The sequence below is a fragment of the Ornithodoros turicata genome, chromosome 10 (assembly GCF_037126465.1).
Source record: "Ornithodoros turicata isolate Travis chromosome 10, ASM3712646v1, whole genome shotgun sequence".
Lineage (NCBI taxonomy): Eukaryota > Metazoa > Arthropoda > Arachnida > Ixodida > Argasidae > Ornithodoros > Ornithodoros turicata.
This window is the reverse complement of record NC_088210.1, coordinates 34,171,715-34,190,916: the sequence shown is the minus strand read 5'-3', so window position 1 is coordinate 34,190,916 and position 19,202 is coordinate 34,171,715. Positions and strand designations below refer to the sequence as shown.

The window sequence follows — 19,202 nt, the reverse complement described above, 5'->3', positions numbered from 1 at the left end:
TACACGTCGCTGTCATTTCGTTTATGCTGCACAAGTTCAGGAGGTTCAATACGCACGCGCAACCTACCAACTGTCGCCCCATGCTTCGTTTCTAAAGCACAGGTTTATGCCCCTTGTCTATGTTTAAGGACGAGATTTTAAGCAATGGGGGGCGGGTGCTCGTGGAATTATGAAATCTATACAACGTACGGTATTTCGAGTCTCCGAAAAAAAGAAATAATATATATATATACAGGGTGTTGAAAACTAAGCTTTCACTAGCACTTTATAAATAGGCGAACAAAAGAAAACCGGTGCTATTTTTCTGTTCCTCGAGTAAGAAACAGGTGCTACATAATTAGCAGCACCTGTTTCTTACACAAGTAGCGTAAAGTTTCTGACAAGTGCCAACACAGAACACACACTCGATTCTTTTGCAAAAAGTAATGAGTAATGTCATTAAAATTACTGCTGAAATGTAATTAAATTACATTACAAATTATATGTCAAAAGTAATGCATTACATTACAAATTACATAATGTCAAAAGTAATGCATTGTATTACAAATTACCAGAAAAAGTAATTCATTACTGTAGTTTCATTACAGTAATGACATTACTACCCAGATACGGTTGGTACCACGCCACCAAATCGCTTCTAAAAGCACGCGACAACCTCTCCAGCAATCTCTGAAACCAGCCGTATTTAGTGACTCTAGTTGCACCGTACGCCAATTATATGGAGACACGTTATGATGGAGCAGAAATTATCTAACAGATAGACTTCGTAAGAGCAAAGAAAACAAAAACGATTACGGCACAGCTCCTTTATGACACAACAAGAAAAAAAAAAGATATTCCGAGAACGACACTATTTTTTTTTTTTTTCTATTCTCCCTCTCAAGCGACACCCGTAGAAGTCCTCCATCAGGAAAAAAGCAAAGATTCTACGACCCTTTGCCAACTCACACACACACAACAAGGATACTATATAAAGGAGAAGCCCGCTTTGTAGCAGGAAGCAACCTTGTTCCTGGTAGCACGCTAGGAAGTTTCCTCTTCTGGGTCAGATCAGAACTGCTCCCTCCTCCCGTCGCAAGCAGATTTCGATGGGCACGCGTCGCATTACGTCTTTGTGAGTTCTTACTCACGGGGAGGGGGGGAAGCCTTTAAAGAGATTTGGGACAGGAAGTGCTGCCTATTTGGGTATGCGGAAAAGGAGATTGTCTGGAGATGGTTTTGCTTCGTGGGATTACGGCATAAACGGCGGTACGGCACACTCTGTTTCTACTAAAGGAGAGTGTAAAAGAAGAAGTGAGGGAGGAAGGGAGGGGTAGTGACACTCATGACGTAGGGCCCGGGGCCTTGATGATGCTGATATGGGATTTAATGGCGCAGCAACAACTGGAGTCATAACCGGGGCCCTGTCAGGCTGCTCCGAGCTGCTTTCTGTCCCGTAGGCCCGCGCTGTAAGTCATGTACAGTGAAATAAATAAATTTAATAAAAAAAACAAACGTGGTTCCTCACGAGAGTATTGAGGGAAAAAAAATAATCTACGCGTCGTACCTGGCGATATACAAATCCTTCGGTGTGCAGCTTTGACGTCAGAACATCGAGAGCCTCGGCCATTCTCATTGGTTCTCGAAAGCACGCGATGTCTGCAGGCAGCTGCCTCATATAGGCGGTGGCGCTTGCCGTGATCCCTATAAATCCTAAGGAGTTTCGGTATTCGGTTTTGGGAGTAGCAGAACTAGTCAGGAGACAAGTTCAATTTCTCCCTGGTTTTCTTTTAAATAATCAATCAATCAATCGGTATTCGCGCTGCCCATTTTCTACGCCTCTATTTTCTTCACCCAAGAACCAATTAATACCTGCGCCACACGGGCAGAACAAATGAAATTATCCTCTTGCGCCATTCGGGTGCCGAATGGCACTATATTCACGAAGGTCGTGTTACACGTTGGTTTGCAATGACATTAAACCTCACGATGTCGTTGCCGGCCGCTCACGAGTCAACTACAGTTTATGCCCGTTTAAAGAACTTACGCTTTTAAGCAGGTCACAAGGGCACGTAACATTCCGAAATGTTTTCATAGAAACTTTATTTTCATGCGGAAAAGCTACACACAATATGAGTTTCTAACGTGGTCACGTAGAAGCTATTTGCTAACTGGCATCCCAATTGAAAACAAACAATAAGGCGTCTGTTGCATCGTCAATAATACTAGTCGTCAAATATTTGATTTGATGTTTAATGGCGCAACAACGGATGTCATACTGCGCCAAGACAACTCGTCAATGAACACTCGTGTAACCTCAAACGATAAAATAATCTTGCGCTGCACGGTACAAAGTGGTTTTATGCAAGAATAAAATTGTTACTACGCACACCGTGGGAGCGAGAGTATTCGGGAAAATGCCATTAAATTTTAAGGTTAAAGGCCATTAAGGTTAAGCACACCATGTCACTTTTCGTGTCCGTGTGACTGGAGTATAAAACAGCCACTATTTTGTTATCAACTATGTTTTTACCGCACCTGCAACGTCATCCCGACCTGAAAGGCTGCTGTCGACGAAAGATTAGAGTGCCGGGGCTCGCTGACTTTTCGTGAACTGCAGTCCCTCAGATCAATGCGTGGGATTTGGTGCTTTTATTTCATAAGGGCAGCTAAGGCTTCGTCATGTCGGAAACGCTTTCTAGCATCTCGGATATACTTTTGGCAATAAAGTTAGATGAATTTGGTCAGAGCACAAATGTACGTGCACAGTTCAAGACAGCTGCCTTACTGCCCTTCAAGTTGCGAGGTGCCCTTGACAGCGTCGCTTGTGGCTTTGATCTGCCCTTGCATGTAACCTTCCAGCGGGCAGTGCTCCGTTCGCGAAGCTTGCGCCGTGCCAACCTCGTTCACCGAACTGTATTGTCAAAGCAGTTTGTAATCCATCTCATCTTTCTTTCACCGTTTGTTATTTTATCCTTTATTTCCTAATTATTTTCTGTTTCTTTATTTCATTCTTGTTTCATTTATTTTCTTTGCGGAATAGCAAGCCGACGTCCTCTTTGGCTGACTTTTCCCCCGTTTTTTTTTCCCCTTTCGTGTAATAAATATATTCTCCCCCAGTTTGTATCAATACAAGAAGGTTCGCACCTTCATAATGAAGGAAAGTAACGGTTCTGATCGAGGTGGAAACACACAAGAGACGAACACAACACAAACCCCAGTGTACCTGAGAACTGAACTGAACTGTTCTTTAGACAACGAGATTTGGTCGAGGCAGACCACACTTAGGGACGACACAAACATGTAAGCCTCATACGCCCGGAATCATCGAAATGCAACAACTGGGCACCTTGAGGCCCGTGTTGTGTTCATCTGTTGCGTGTTTCAGCCTCAGGACTGATACTTTCCATCGTGCTCACCAGATGACACTACGTCATACTTCTGTTGTATGCATGTATGCGTGTGTGTGTGTATGAGAAGAAATGTATAGGAGAGAATGTGAACAGAGCGTCCTGTTAGTTGAATGCCCCCCCCCCCCCCCCCCCAAGGGAAGTCGACGGAAAGCAGATGCCAGCGTAGAGTAACTGGTTAGCGTACTCGACTGGCAATCGAGAGGCGTGTGGTTCAAACCCGTCGGCTGGCCTTTTCGACGACTTCATTGTCGATATAATGAAGGTTCGAACCACTAAACTGCGACAGGCGCGCAGCAAGACGTCAGATGTGGGGCTTGAATATAGTCCTCAGACATCGACATAAAGTTATTTCGCAGAAATGACACGCTTAACTAAGTGCGTCTCCAACGACACATCAATGCCTACCACTAGAACGTTTCTTCGGGATATAGTATTAGTACATTCGACCACCAAACGCCTCGGCTCTCCATTTGAATCCTTCAAGGTTCATACGTACACATGAAGCAGACAGAACAGAAGCGCAACGAGACAGGCAGCAAAAACGCGACAAACAAATAAAATTCGTTATATGCAAATGTAGTGTCGGATGCACTGAAATGTGCAATGTCATTTCTCGGAGCTTTCTCAAGGTGTTCCACCACTGCGGGGTGCCAGTACGAGAACCGGCGGTCGTGCTTCACCTGGCGGAAGAATTAGTAAACGTTTCAACCTGTTTCCTGCGGAGTCTATCAGACAACAATCGCGTCGCTGAAGCGTGCCAAGGTTATTGACCTCAATAGAGCGCGCGCAAATTATGCACCGTCACTGATGGCAAAGACAGCTGCATCAAGAGGCCAGACAAGGACGTTTGCAAGCCCTGAAAAGGAGCGAGAACTAGCTATAACTGAACACAACAGAATAGGATACCGAAGCCCTTCCGGACCCGAGCGGAACTGGCGGTCATGCCCAAAACCCGTGTTTGGGTGGGTACCCAAACTGCCCAAAATGGAACTGTCATCGCCCACGCGTGACGTGTGATCCACAGAAAATAGGCAAAACGATATTTCGGGTTGACTTGTATCTTTGAAATTAAATTTTGAATTGAAATTTGAATTTCGTACGATATATATATATATATATATATATATATGTTTATAAGTCCCTACGCATTGCTGATGAAGGCCCAATAAGGCCGAAACAGCTGTCCAATGCTGGTGTGGCGACGTTTGGGACTTATAAACATATGTTCAACGTGCAGCCAAAGAGCCTATGCTATTCTTTTTCACTATATATATATATATATAAGTTCAAAAAAAGACGCGGAAACAGATTTTAGGGAAGTTACAAACACTAGTTTATTACATGGGGAGACGTTAAAAAGTACAATGGGCAAGGAGTCGACGTTTCGACAGTGGCACTGTCTTCGTCAGGACAAAGGTTTGTCCTGACGAAGGACAGACTTTTGTCAGGACAAACTTTTGTTGACAAACGAAGACAGTGTCACTGTCGAAACGTCGACCCCTTGCACATTTTACTTTAAAAAAAAAGTCTCCCTACGTAATAAACCAGTGTTTGTAACTTTCGTAAAATCTGTTTCCGCGTCTCTTTCTACAACTTTATATATTGTGGTACCGTCTGGTGATGCAAACGACAACTGTATTTGAATGCACTGATTGTCTGATTGATTAATTGATTTCTAAAAGAAAAAAAATTGAGATTTTAGTCTCGAGCCACCCGGGACTGGCTACTCCAGGACGCGTTATTAAGAAAAGAAAGGGAAACTACATAAAACTCGACGCTTTGAAACAGAATGGAAACAGAATAAATGAGGACATCACCACCTAGCTCGGCACCAAAAGCACTGAAAAGCTTGAAAAGCACTTGGCATTTGAATGCACTAAGAGCGCAAGGTTCATCGGGTTTTTTCCGGCGGGAACCCTTCTCTCGAGCTCCCTTCGTTCGCGTCCGCTATGCAAGGTTTATTGGGTGTACGCTAACAGTGTGTCCCCTATTCTAACTTTATATTAGATATTTCTTCCTACCCAAGTGACCTTCAACGCGCACAGGGCTCCAAGGTTCCGATCAGAGTCCGAGATCGCAACAACAACGGATAAATTAATGATGATGAATGAGGAAATTCATCACATGAGGTGCGGCCCACTATACCACAAGGCAGCCAGACATCACAACTCTGGAGGGAACACGAATAATACGTGTAGAGATATGTAGATCACGAGTCCGACGTATTACGAAGAACCCAAGAAGATCCCCAAGCAACAGAATGTACCAAAAGTCGAGTGCAATAGGGGCCCAAGCAGCACAATGTACTGTCAGTCAAGTGTAATAGGGGTGGACGGTATATGTGTCTTATCAATGTGTTCTTTAGTTTCACGAGTCTGTTCAAGGCCTTCCACCTACCTGTCCACCCCTATTGCACTCGACTTTCAGTACATTGTGCTGCGTGGGTTCCAGCAGACGACCCAGGCAGCACAATGTACTGAAAGTCGAGTGCAATAGGGGTGGACGGGTATAGGAGGAAGGCCGTGAACAGGCTCCTGTAACTAAAGAACATTGATAAGGCACATACAGTCCACCCCTATTGCACTCGAGTTTCAGTACATTGTGCTATAGGCTTGGGGATGCATTTGAAAACGGCACATGGTTCCAGTCATGCGTAAGACATAGTTACAGCTAGCTTGTGTAAATGGTAACCGGGGTACAGGTAACCAAGGTACCATCAGGTACAGGTATCCAATTTCACAAACATCGATCCGCACGATGTGAAAATGGTTCAGAGCGTGCCAACACGTTGCAAAAATATGGAACTATCCCATCACCTCTATTCGAGTTAGATTTGACGGTTACTGTCACCAAAGGTGGCATATAGCTACAGCGACTATATGCCTACTTTAAAAGTAGTTGCAGTTACTCGCAACTCAGTTCCCAGCCACGACTGAATGCTTTGGGGCCCCGTATCCTTGACGCTATGTGTCACTTAGCGAGAGAGCGCTGCGCCAACGGAGCATCTCATCTGCTTAAAAGGCGTCTTTGTCTAAACGGATTCGTCTCCCTCGGCCTGACACGCGCACTGCCTCAAATTAAGCTTTCGGAAGGCGACGCCTTCACGTGGGGTACTTTCAAAGGTGCCAACTGGAAAGAATCTATTCGCTGCTACACAATACGACATTGAAGGGACACTCCATCGACGACTCAAGTGTCACTACGAGCGGTGCAAAGAACCGGCCGGCACGCCCTTAAAATAGAACTTCACCGCATAGCACTCTCCTAGCCACAGCCAACCATAATCGCGAATGACATCCTTCTGCAATTGCAATTGCGCGAAATTGCAAAAGAAAGCGGGCGGGAAATTCCAAGAGTTGGCCACGTGACACATTGCGCGTGACGTATACCACGCCCTTCACGTATCGCGCGAAAGGCACCGTGCACGTGTTTTATCACGTGCCCTTCTCGACGAGAGCCCCGCCCCTCGTTAGCTCGTAACGCGTGCGAGCGATTAACCCCCCCCCACCGATTCGTTAAAAACTGAAGGCGTACGCCTGTTTGTGACACTTACGCAGTTATGTGAACTGTCACAAGAGGGCGTAGGCCCCGCGCTTCCCACAAATCAAGAGCGATAACCATGTCATTCTGCGCAAATGGTTGCCCTTCAGCGTGCTATGTGGGGGAGTTCTGTTCTAAAGGCGTAGTCCCCTGTGAAGTCTGCCCAGGACGCACAATCCCCCCCCCCCCCCACCCGTGCGATAGTCGTGGCATTGCCTGTCTGAGCGTAACAGACTACGGCAAGTCGTCCATCACCGCCACCTATTTTAAGAGGAACGAAACGTGGACGAGTGGGGGACAGGGATCTGAGTACGCTGCCTGGGCAGACTTCATACGGTATACTGCCCAGACATCCGTCTAGAAAGGTTCGTGACTTGTTGTTCAACTGTGGACGGCATGTCCGTGGGTGCAAAAGTTTCACTCTTGACTTCCGGGAAAGTTTGATTCACGCGCAATCTTTTAAATAAACGAGAAAAAAAAGCGGGGGGGGGGGGGGGGGAGGCACATGCTCATAGCCGCTTTCGGGTTTACGATGATAAAAGCTATAGTAGGCGCTCGTCTGAGAATGTCGCAATCCTTTTTCTTTCTTTTTTTATGTTGCGGATCAGGTCTAAACTCTCGAGTCCCAAGGACCAAATGTTGAAAAAGAAGAAAAAAAGGAACACCTCCACGAAAACGTTTCACTTCAAGTCAATGGCACGACGAAAAATGCTGCGACTCGCCTGATTACAAACTATACATAATCAACATGCATGTCGTCGGGACATGTCGTTTTTCGAACGACACGATTGAACCCGTTCAAGAGAGCCAAGCTCGTTTGTCGCCACATCATCACTCTTTCGAAATGACCCTTCATCAGTCACTGTAACACGCAACAAGCCGCCCAATATCGCATCGACAGCTGGAACTCAAAAAGCAAATAAGCCCGCGATTGGAAAAAGAATGTAGTGCTACCAATGAAAGTTCACATAATCACCCCCCAAAAAAGGAGAATCTTTACGGTACCAAATCCCCCAGGGATTTTCGCACCCAATCACCGTAACGGCAGAGGATCTCTTCAAATAAATGTGTTTTTTTTTTTGCCGTGGACAATTTCAGACTAAAAACGGGGGAAAGCAAACTATAAAAGAAAGACAAAAGGAAACAACAAAAAAATGGAGAGCGAACAGAGCTGGGCCATTTGTTTAAACACGCTTTCTTCTACTGAGCTTTGTTCCATTTAAGTTCCGTTAAGCCCCCTTTATTTTTCTTTCGCCAGACAAGGAACTGAAGAAGAAATTTAAAAAAAAAAACGCACATTAAGAAAAACCGTCGAACTCTTGTTCTCGTTCCTTCTCCTCCATTTCCTTTTTGCCCCTTTTTTCCTTTCTTTCTTAAAAGCTCCTTTTCTCTGCACGCTCCGTGGTTCAGAGCAAACACTGGTTTCCCCGCACATACCTTTTCCTCCCCAGTTCCAGTACCGCGTATTAAAATAGGGGTGCCTTTTCCATCCCGTTTTTCTCTTCCAAACCCGCTCCTCCCGAAACAGGTAGCGCAGGTAGACGTTGCTTCGCGGTCGTGAAATAAGTACTAAATCGTGGAAGCGTTCGAGCTGTAGATATATGCCTACCTTACCTCTATGTGCAGCTATGGGTATGACAGCAAGCATAAATTTATACCGTAGAAGGGTTTAGAGAATTTATTTCCACACAAATGGTGAAGCCTAGGGAAAGAACCCAAATTACTTCAGGAATGATACAGGTTTGTTGGTATAAAAAAAAGAAACGTTAGGAGAAGTTGGCCCAACTCCTTATTAAAGGAGTTGGGTTATTTTTCTCTATCCTGATTCTGCGCGGCTTATTTATTTCTGATTCTATGGTCATCCGCCGTTCTTTCTTTTTTTTTTTTTTTTCAGCGCTCGTGCGTATATTCGTATACCTGTACAGCTCACGTCAACCTTAATTTAATTACAGTAATGACATTACTACCCAGGCATGATTGCCGAGTAGCCTGTCTATCCACGGGTGAATCACTCCTCTCGGACAGACATTCGTCCTACGAGTTACCCACAGCAGGGAACGGCACAGCCGGTGCCGCGGGGACTCAAACCCTGGAAGACGATCATCTTCGTCTACTATACACCACGGGGTGTTCTCTGCGTGCAGTCCACTTGAGACTCGCTATCTTATAAGAGCAAAAGATAAAGACGAAAGCCATTTCGGGCCACACTGTGCGATGCAGGAAAACGCCTGTTGGTGAAAATGACAGGGAGAGCGGAAGAAAGATGGCTATCAATGGCTCTTGCAGGAAAGGGTCCAGAAATGGCGCTTCGTCTGGTTGCGTTATGTAACCGGTATTTCCCACGAAACGGGGGCGTCAGGTTGCGCAGAGAGGGCGTTGTTTGCAAAAATCTGGGCTATGTGTTATGAAATGTGTTTCGGTGTTAGCATTGCGAAGCAATTGATTTATGCAATGATTGATTTATAAACGCGGACAGATGGACGCAGGGGTTAGTATGCGTCCTGGGCAGACTTCGGGGACAAGCGTGCTGGAAGAAGTGCTGGAGGAAGATACCTCAAAGTAGAGCCGCGGTATTATAGGATTCAAACTCGCCACCTTCCCAGTCTTTCGTATGACCCAGGAGCTATGCTAAAAAGATGCTAGGAGATGCTGCATCCCAGAGCCGTATATTGATTGATTGATTAATTAGAGAGCAGGACATTTCCATTGCAGAACCGTATATTAAGAGGGAGTCTGGCCATTGGGAGGAGTCCCCAAAAAGAGGCTCGACCTGTCGATCACAGTTTCGCTCCTCTGATTGGTTCGCTTTTTTTACCACGGGGGTCGCCATGACACTTTACTGCCACCCTAAATGGCGACGAAAACAAACACCGCGAAGCGGGAATTTCGTGGCAAATAATTTTCGCGGGCTATACTCTGATTCTGCGCTGCAGATATACATACATCCTCATACAAGTTTCTCGAAAATCCACTAGTTCTGCAGGTCGCGAGAGGTATCCATTTCAATCCCATCCAATCCACTTGCCGCCCAAAATGGCGCTGCCCATCTTGGATAGGGGGACAAATTGTGAGGATAGGTTGGTTGATAGTGGCCCATATTTCGAGAAGTCATCGGTCAGAAAGCCGAAAAAGTGGGTGGAGCTTCAGGTATAGGCAAGACCCATTAATGGCCAGAGTCCCTTTTAATATACGGCTCTGCTGCATCCACCTCTCATGTTTATGAAACAACTTAGGTAGGAAGCACGGCTCCGTATCAGGTGCACGAACCCATGAAAGTGAAGCCAAGGTGAAGCAAACGAGAAGGAACAGGAACAGTGCGGCAGGAGAGCGTGAAGCGAATAATGTATAGGAGGTGATTAGATTTTCGCAGCAAAGTAGTTGCAGCATCAAACCTGCGGGTCAGTAACCCCTCGATAACCACGCGTGTACATATAGGAAGAAATAAGGACAAGACATCAGGATAAGCGGGAAAGACGGGTGATAAGTACGGCGAGCTACTACGCGAGTTTGCTCGGGCTTATTGATGCTGAACGAAGCCAAGAAGGCGACGGCAAGGAGGTGACCGAAAACGCTCTCTCCTAATCCAAGCGGAAACATCGTTCACAGACGAGCGCGTGACGGTGGGTCCTTAGGGGCCGCTGGGACGGCTGCGAAAGCCACGTCTTCAATCAAAGCTATTGGAAAGGGACGACGCCGATAACAACCTCTCACGAAAATAAAAGCTTGTCTCGCGGCGTCGTGAAATGTGCAGCTTTCCCGCAATTTTTCGGGTATAGAAGCGTTCCATTTTATCGTTGCTTCCCGAAAACCAATATCGGCTAAAAAAACGATACATTGTTTATCTCGATTGCGTGTCAGCACGGCGGAAGAACCGTGGATATGAGCGGTGGACGGATAAAGGGCAAGAAGCAAGGACGTCAGTGTGCGCCCTGGGCAGACTTCAGAGAGATCCCGACTGAACGCACAGAACTATCTCGGAATTGCGGTGAGACCAACGGGAAAACACGACCAAAGGCAGAGCTTTCACGGGAACTTTTTTTTTTCTTTTTTCTTTACTAGACCCGGAGTAGCTTGCCCCGCAGTGAGCGGGGTAACATCTCAATTTTTTTTCTCCTATCATCATCATCATCAGCCCGTATTATTTTTTAAATTCCGCGTTAAGCGCCGCGAAGCAACTGTAGCTATGTCTATGTGGCTATGCTGTGTTTTCTCAGGAACGGTCAGTCAGAATGCACGGCTTGCTATTCCTTATTAAATGATTCGCTCGGCCATGCTGCTGGTGCCCGTAATATAGCCAGAGTAATTTGAATGAAGAGAGGAAAACAAACAAACAAACAGACAGGAAATAGATAGAGGCAGGACTTATTTATGCGAGAGAAAGTCTTTCTTATTGCATCCTGAGTGTCTGAAGACCGGGACATACATACACAAACAAATAAATAAACAAACAAACAAACAAACAAAGAAAGAAAGTCCATTATGGGAATACTTTTCCACTGAAAACATTCTGGATCTCCGAACCCCGCGCTACTGTACATATATACGGTGCTACTGAGTTTTCTTCCGCACGAAGCTGAGAGAGACGCACAAGAGTATATATACATTACGAATGCATGCGTGCGCAACGCCCTCGCGGACTGCTTTACTATTCAGACGACTTCCACTGCAACTGTAATGTGTACACACAGGTGCTAGGCTCAGCCGTTATTGCCACAGACATTTGCGCTTAAGAGAAACGAGCTGCGGCGCGTTCTGTAAAGATGCAGGCGTTAATATTTGTTACGTGTATATATATAATGGCGCAACGTGTGTAATGGTGATTTACGATATTCCTGACTGTGGAAGTGGCGCCTGCTACGAGCCGCCGCATTTGGCTGTCATTGACTCATCTTTTTACCTTTGTTACCTCCACACGCTCTTGCAGATTATATATGTATATATTGTGATTGCGTATTCTATATATTGTAATATATGTCATTTACTTGTTCTTTTAATGGCTTTTTTTCTCTCATTATAATTCACTGGCTTGCACTGTGGCATTGAGGAGTGCTCTGTCACCATCCCAGGTGTATGGCTCGCTGAGTGACCCCTGGTTTGCCAATTCCGAACGATGCGCACCTACCCAGAGCTGACGAGCCGCAAACACGGCGAAACACGTGTCCTCTGGTGCTGTCGCATCGTTCCATGAGTATATAAAATGGACGTGTACTGTTCCCCTCTCATTTTCCCCCTTTCCCTCGTATATAAGCCCTTGTCACCTATTTCCAAGTTTAGTCCCGTTGAAGGCCAGCGCTGACTGCCGAAACGTCGACCCCTAAATGTAAATTATTTCTAGCACTCCCCCTTAATTATTAATGTAATAAAAGTAGCAACTGTTTTTAATCCTTATACGGCTTCCCAAGTCTCTTCATTACTATATTTATTATTTTATATTATATATATATTTTATATATTATATATCACTATTATTATTTATTATTATTATTATATGTATTCATTATTATATTTATGTTATATAGAGTGGACAGGGAATAAAAGGACCGAAACATTATTGGCCACTCGTAGCACCCAAATAGTGCGATGTGTATATGTGTGTGTGTGTTTAATTCTACGTTAGCGCCGCGAAGCAACTGTAGCTATGAGCGGCGTACAGACGTGGACGGATGGAGAGAGGACAGCAGGAAGTAGTGGGAAGGACAGGGGAGTTAGTATGCGTCCTGGGACGACTTCACGAGGGGAATTGTGCCGACATTCGTCTGCAAAGTCGGGCAAAAACTCGGGGAAAACCTCGGACGGCACACAGCCGGTGGTAGGATTCGAACCCAGCACCTTGGCTACCACCAACGAGAGGATGCTCGCTCGGACATGCTGCTGGTATAATCCCTTGAATGTATGTTTGTTTTGATTTGATTTTCCTTTTGTTTGTTTTTTTATGTCTTTCCTTTCCTTTTTTTCCTTTCTTTTGTTTCCTGGGAATAGCAAGCCGCCGTAGCGGTGGCTAACCTTTCCCTCCTATTTTTTTATGTAATAAACATATCCCCCCCCCCTTGAATATAGCTTCCAATGAAATAGTATCATGTAAATGTAGTCGAACAGCGCACGGGGGTCCGATACGTTACCAACGGACCAACAGAGGTAGAGTCTAGCTCGCCATTAGTCTTATCATAAGAAAGATAACGGCACTCTGGAAATCTTAGCGTTAGAATGCCTGCACTTTCTATATGCTTCCTTCCTGTTTAGGTCATCGGAGGAGGGATCTACACATTAGACTGCATTTGGTTGGAAACCACACACCGCCTGGAGGATTTGCAAAAAAAAAAAACGGAACAGGTTTAAAACAAGATAGGGAGGGTGAAGCCACCAAAGTGAGTAACTTTAAAAAACAACAAAAAAACTCCAAGACTAGCCGAAGAAAGTTTTCGTTAGCACTTTTTAGAAGGGGAAAGAATAGAAAGTCATTAAAAAAGCATTTCCGCGCGAGGTACGTCATTAAAAAGTGGAGATCCTTGTCACGAAAAAATTATTCTTTGCCGTACAATTCGTGACGAGAAGTGCCGGGGAACATTTTTTTTTTTTTTTTTTTGTGACTGTGGCTACGAGCGGCGTGGACATATAGGGAGAGGAGAGAGGGAAGGAGTGGAGGCAGGTGGACTAGCATGCATCCTGGGCAGACTTCAGGGGAAAGTGTGCCGACATTCGTGTGGAAAGTCTGCAGGAAAGTCCAGGGAAAAAGCTCAGACAGCATAGCCGTGCAAGGGGTTCGAACCCGTGTTACCTCTCAGCCTCGGCGTGGAAGGTGATCCTTTCTAATCACTACTCCACACGGGCTGGTCGTAGAACAATTTGGCGGTAAGTTACTTCGTAACAGGAACATGAAAAGACATGGATCATGAATAAGACACAACTACACTCTTAGAAGAAGAAGAAGAAGAAGAAGCAAAGGTTTGAAAAGGTGGTAACCGGCTCTCCACTGGCTGCTGTTACCACCTACAGTGACTATTACCACCGCGGCTGCAGCGCCCCTTTGCGGGAGGGTATAACGGAACTGTTTATCTCCACGATTGCGGCACCATCTTTCGTTCGTCAACGTACGCAGGGTGTTAACTGAGCCCATTTTCCGTCCAGGGTACACCCGTTTACCACATGACACAACGGTAATTTCTCGGCGAGACGGAATCATCGTATTTGAGGAGTACCTCAAGTAGAAAACGCAGTCAGCAACATTGTTGTATTTTAAACTGATGATTGATTGATTGATTATTTAAAAGAAAACCAGGGAGAAATTGAACTTGTCTCCTGACTAGTTCTGCTACTCCAAAAACAAAACAATAAACAAACAAACAAACAAACAAACAAACCAAAACAAACAAAAGTGCACACTCTAAAAACTGAACTTCACCGCATAGCACGCTCTGCGCCAACCATTGCCACGAATGATACGGTTATCGCTTCTGATTCGAGGAGAGAGGTAGGCGTACGCCTTTTTGTGTCAATTTGGATATATGATAATTGACACAAAAAGGCGTACGCCTCCCTCTCTCCTCGAATCAGAAGCGATAACCCAATCATTCGTGGCAATGGTTGGCGCAGAGCGTGCTATGCGGTGAAGTTCAGTTTTTAGAGTGCATTCCCCAACAATTAGTGTGTTAGTACACTAGGTGCAAGTGAATAAATACCCCTAGAACATGCAGAGAAACAGATACACACTAAACTGAAATTGTCACGATGTTGTTGACTTGTTACGATGAGGAAGCCTCCGAACCCTAACTTGCAAGGTCGCTTTGTCAGATGAAGAGGACTTCAGAATTTGCGAAATTGCAACCTATTATAATCGTATCTGTTCTCCGGCAAATTGCTCCCACATTTGTGCTTCACACAGGTTCCCTACTCCATGACAATACAAACATTTGTGATTTTGTTGCGGTAATCCGCACGACCTTTCGGAGTTACACTACCTGCGCTTTGCGCGTGCGGCCTCGCGCACTAAGTTTGCATGTTTGTAAGCGCGGTTAATTTTTGTTAGCGTTTATCCATTGGTGATCGGTCGATAAAGACAATATCTTGATTTCTCGTTTTATGATCCGTAATAACCCCTCAACCAAACCTTAACTGAGAAGTTCGGACTGTTATATAGATGGACATTTGCACAAAAAAAAAAATCTATATATAATAAAGTAATGAATTTCGTATGCATGTGTCAAGCTAAAAACGTTAAAAAATAAGACAACAGCAACAAAATATACACCATTAGCATATTTCGAAGAAGTCGTACTGTTCACAGCTCAAATGGATTGTCCGAGGGCCTATATATATATAGGCCCTCGGACAATCCATTTGTACACTTGAAGGGTATATAAATCTGAAACAGATGGCGGTAAAGTTAGGGTCCACGTCCAGGGTTGAGCAGCACCACCCTGCCAAATGGATTAGACTACACATATTTGTGGACGAACATTTGTGACAAGCCATTGCCACCTAAAATTGACCTTTTTTTTTTAAAGGGTGTACCGACTTGGTACCGCGAATCACCTGTGGCTATGAGAGTGTATATACGGTAAGGACGGCAGGATTAGAGGGGTGTATTGTGTGAGTACTGGGCCGACTTCTCAGGGGAACTGTATTCTGGAAAGACTATACGAATGACGTCAGACCGCGCAGCCGTTGGCGGGATGCGACAATCTTTAGAGCGACCCTGAAGGTGCCACCAAACTGTAGATGCTACCATTGAGCAGGTAATCGCTACACGGTACTTTTAAAAAGTAGTAGTAAGGATTACGTCGTGAAATATATATAACGATTTTGTGCTACTACAGTTATTTATAATTAGGATTTAACCATTTAAGGGCAATTACTTTGATAGGACACGTGCCATGGGGAAGTGTTAACCGCCGTAATCTTGCATGCTTCACTCACTCCCCTGATAATGTGGATGCTGTACGTGTTCTTATTTACCTCCTATGCTGTACCGAAATTTTCCGAACGAAAATTTGCACGTTGCATTCGGAAGCAACTTGAACGTTCAAAACTGATAAGAATGTCGGAGCTATCTCGCAAAACAAAAGCTGAGGAGAGCAACGAGGTTTGTGGCCTGAACTATAGGCAGTGCTCGACTTAAGAACAGCATTTCGGGCGTTGAAGGGGACGTTTATCAGATATTTTTATTACATTTAAGTACGAAAATAACTTATTTAATGCAAGTATAACCTGCAAAAAAATAACTGTATATAACACGTTTCAAACACTATGTCGTCTTCCGGTGACAAAATATACGGAGAAAATTTACCAGCAATGCCGTTGACACATTAAACAGAAAAAAAAAGAGAAACAAAAGGGAGAGGCCAATGTCTTCGAACTGTCGATTAGATGATCAGTCGATCGATGCCCCTTATGTGGCGGTTTTCGCATATTATCAGCTGCTTTATAAAGGTCGCCACAAAAGTACGTTCGGTAGATCGCGCGGCTTTCAAGGTTAGTCAAATCTGAGAGATAATCGGCGAACCTTAAAGTGGTTTTTGTTTCTTCTTTTCGTTTTCGCTTAAGAAATCGAAGGGCAAGGTCAAGCAGCAGTGACTGGAAGAGATACAACGGAAAAGGTGTACAATTATCGAGATAACGAAGATCTGAACAGTGAACGGATTTCCCCAAATACTAGATGCCCTGAGCGTGTTGTAGTGCAATGTTGTGGGAATATGGATCACGTGTATATGACCTTCGTGAAGTTTTCTTTTTTTCTTTTTTTGTAGTTCCGAGTTGGCGCCCTACAGACGTGAACAGATGGAGAGAGGGCAGCAGGGAGGTTATAACATGCGTCCTGGGCAGACTTCAGGGGGAACTCTGCCGACATACGTCTGGAAAGTTGCCGGAAAACCCAGGGAAAATCTCAGACAGCACAGCCGGGATTCTAACCCGCATCACTTCCCATGTCTCGGCGTGGAAGGGCCCGCTTGCATGGACGTTGAGGCTAATCTTAAGGGATGAGCGAGGTCAGCCAATATTTGGCTCGCTACTCTTTTAAAAAAAAAGTCACCCGGACAAAAATTCACACACACAAAATCACAGCTGGCTGTTTCTCAGCGCTGTATATTCCGTAGCTCTGCCAGTGCTAAAAGAAAGATGCGACGAGGACAGTACCGTGTGCAAAAAAGTACTACCAAAGCTACAGGGTACAGCACTGAGAAATAGCATCAACGTTCGTGCAAAGCGGGCCTCAGTCCTCCGTAACGTGAAGGAACTTAAAAAAAAAACGATATTTGAAGTAACAGGTTGAGAAGTTCGAGGAACAAGTAGATACTATATTATGCATAATGTAAAAAACCCCGAGACTAGGGAACACGAAGGGACAGACACAAACACGAAGTCTCAATATTATATAAGTCTCTATATTATACCGAGATATTACAACCTAGAGCTTAAAATAACTGGATCCTCGATACTGGCGAACAACATATAACAGTACTAAATAAAAGAAACAGGGCTGCTCGTTACGTAGAAGCAGTTCGCACAGCTGGGCGCGCGACTTATCTGGGTTAACTAACATTTGACGTGCACTTATCTAAGCTGCTTATGCAAGTTTAGAGCGCATTTTACGGAATCTCCGGGTTGTCTATCATCGCAAATGCTCGACCCAAAACTATCGGGCAACTCTTTGTCACCGCAAACGTACCGTCACTCTGTTGATAAGCGCGTGCTCATCCGGAGATTATTTTCCCTTGATACCACCGATAGTGTGACGGGCCTTTCAGTGGTGGGGCAGTGCCGTTCACATGGCGGGCGGGCGCGCTCTAGTCAAATATTTTTTCGGGACACTGAGCGGACAAAGTTCTGAACGATCTCAGCGAAGCAAAATGGGCTCATCGTCTCATTTGATTTCGATTTGATTTGATGTTTAATGACGCAATAACAACGGATGTCGCTTATCGTCTGATAAGGAAGTTTTTGTTGACTGGGAGCGCCACGAAAGCTATCTTAAGGGAGCTGTCAAATTAAAAAGCTCAAAGTGATGTGATGTCAGCCACTGATGTCAGGAATAGCGCTGTTGGCTTATCGCATTTTCGAAGCCGTTGCAGCGAAAGTTTTTCCATTTTCTAAAACTCGCTATTAATCTGACACACTCACGGCACAGTCATTTCACTCCTTCCAGTTTTTCTCGTTCGTGTCTTCAATTTCAAGCGGACGCTCATCAGTCATAGTATTTAAATGTTACGTATGGAGTATGCAGTTTGATCTACGCGTTTGTGGATAGCCCCATTCCAGCAGACAACAAGGGAGGAAAGTATAAAGACCGTGCGAAAGGAGTCAATCAATCAATCAATGAACAGGTGTATCGGAATGTTAGAAGCAGTCTTCTGATGGCATACGCCGGAAAGAGCAGCTGTCACCAAACCTCAGGCCGTTCCCAGAGGAATATCGCACGTATTTGGAGCAAACGAACAGGCCCAGACAAAAAAAAAAAAAAAAAAAAGTGAAGGACGCTAGTTATGTAATATCGAATCGCAATTAGCTTGCTGGAGGTCGGGAAGTTCGTGAACAGAACATCCGTAAGAATGGTGGTTGGGATACCCAACAGCCACCTAAAAAGATGCGAATATATTTTATCCACCGCGCTTTTTTTTTTTTTTTTTTTGTGAACACATCCGAATACCTGCACTGTATAGTAGCCAGCCTCTACCCACGGAATTCCAACGCCACTAATGTACCCCCAGTACCCTGAAATCGTGAGTGAGGCGAAGAACGGAAAGCAAGAATCGTCAAAATCACCACTACCCCACTTATGCCTATCGGACTCCATCATCCGATTAACCGTCGTTTCTTTAGATGAAAGGTTATAAGAAAGAAAAAAAAAATTACCTTTGACGTTGGCGCGGATTGGGTGCGTGAACTCCTCCCGGTTTTCGACGAGCCGTTCCATGGTATCCACGTTCGCTCCACTTCGAGCACGCGCGATCCTCTGGCTGACTCCCGCCACCACAATCCGATCCCTATCTCGCGTGCGGAGACAGAGGACGTCTCCCGCCGCGGCGCCATCTCGCGCTGAACAACTTTGCGCACCGCTCATTGGGTTAAAGAGAGAGCGACGTCACGCTAATGGCGAACAGCGCCGCTTCCTGGAGGTGGACGGAACTAATGCGTCAGATGTTTCGGCATGTCGATTCCCTGCGTTCATGCCGGTGGAGTCACAGTCGTTGACGGCTTCACCGAGATTTGTGAAACTGCCCGCGTCCAGTAGCGGACGCCACAGTGCAATAGTTTTCGCTGTTGTTTTCAAATATT

At 45.1% G+C, this 19,202-nt stretch overlaps 1 protein-coding gene across 1 annotated transcript in view; it reads right to left on the bottom strand.

Moving 5' to 3' along the window:
- Positions 1-18,942, bottom strand: part of LOC135369997 (carotenoid-cleaving dioxygenase, mitochondrial-like) — a 56,231-nt gene extending 37,289 nt beyond the window's left edge. The window contains exon 1 of the mRNA XM_064603641.1: positions 18,780-18,942. Within this exon, the coding sequence (XP_064459711.1) occupies positions 18,780-18,840 (61 nt within the window). The 5' untranslated portion in view covers positions 18,841-18,942. The remainder of the gene's footprint in view (positions 1-18,779) is intronic.
- Between the last annotated feature and the right edge of the window lie 260 nt (positions 18,943-19,202).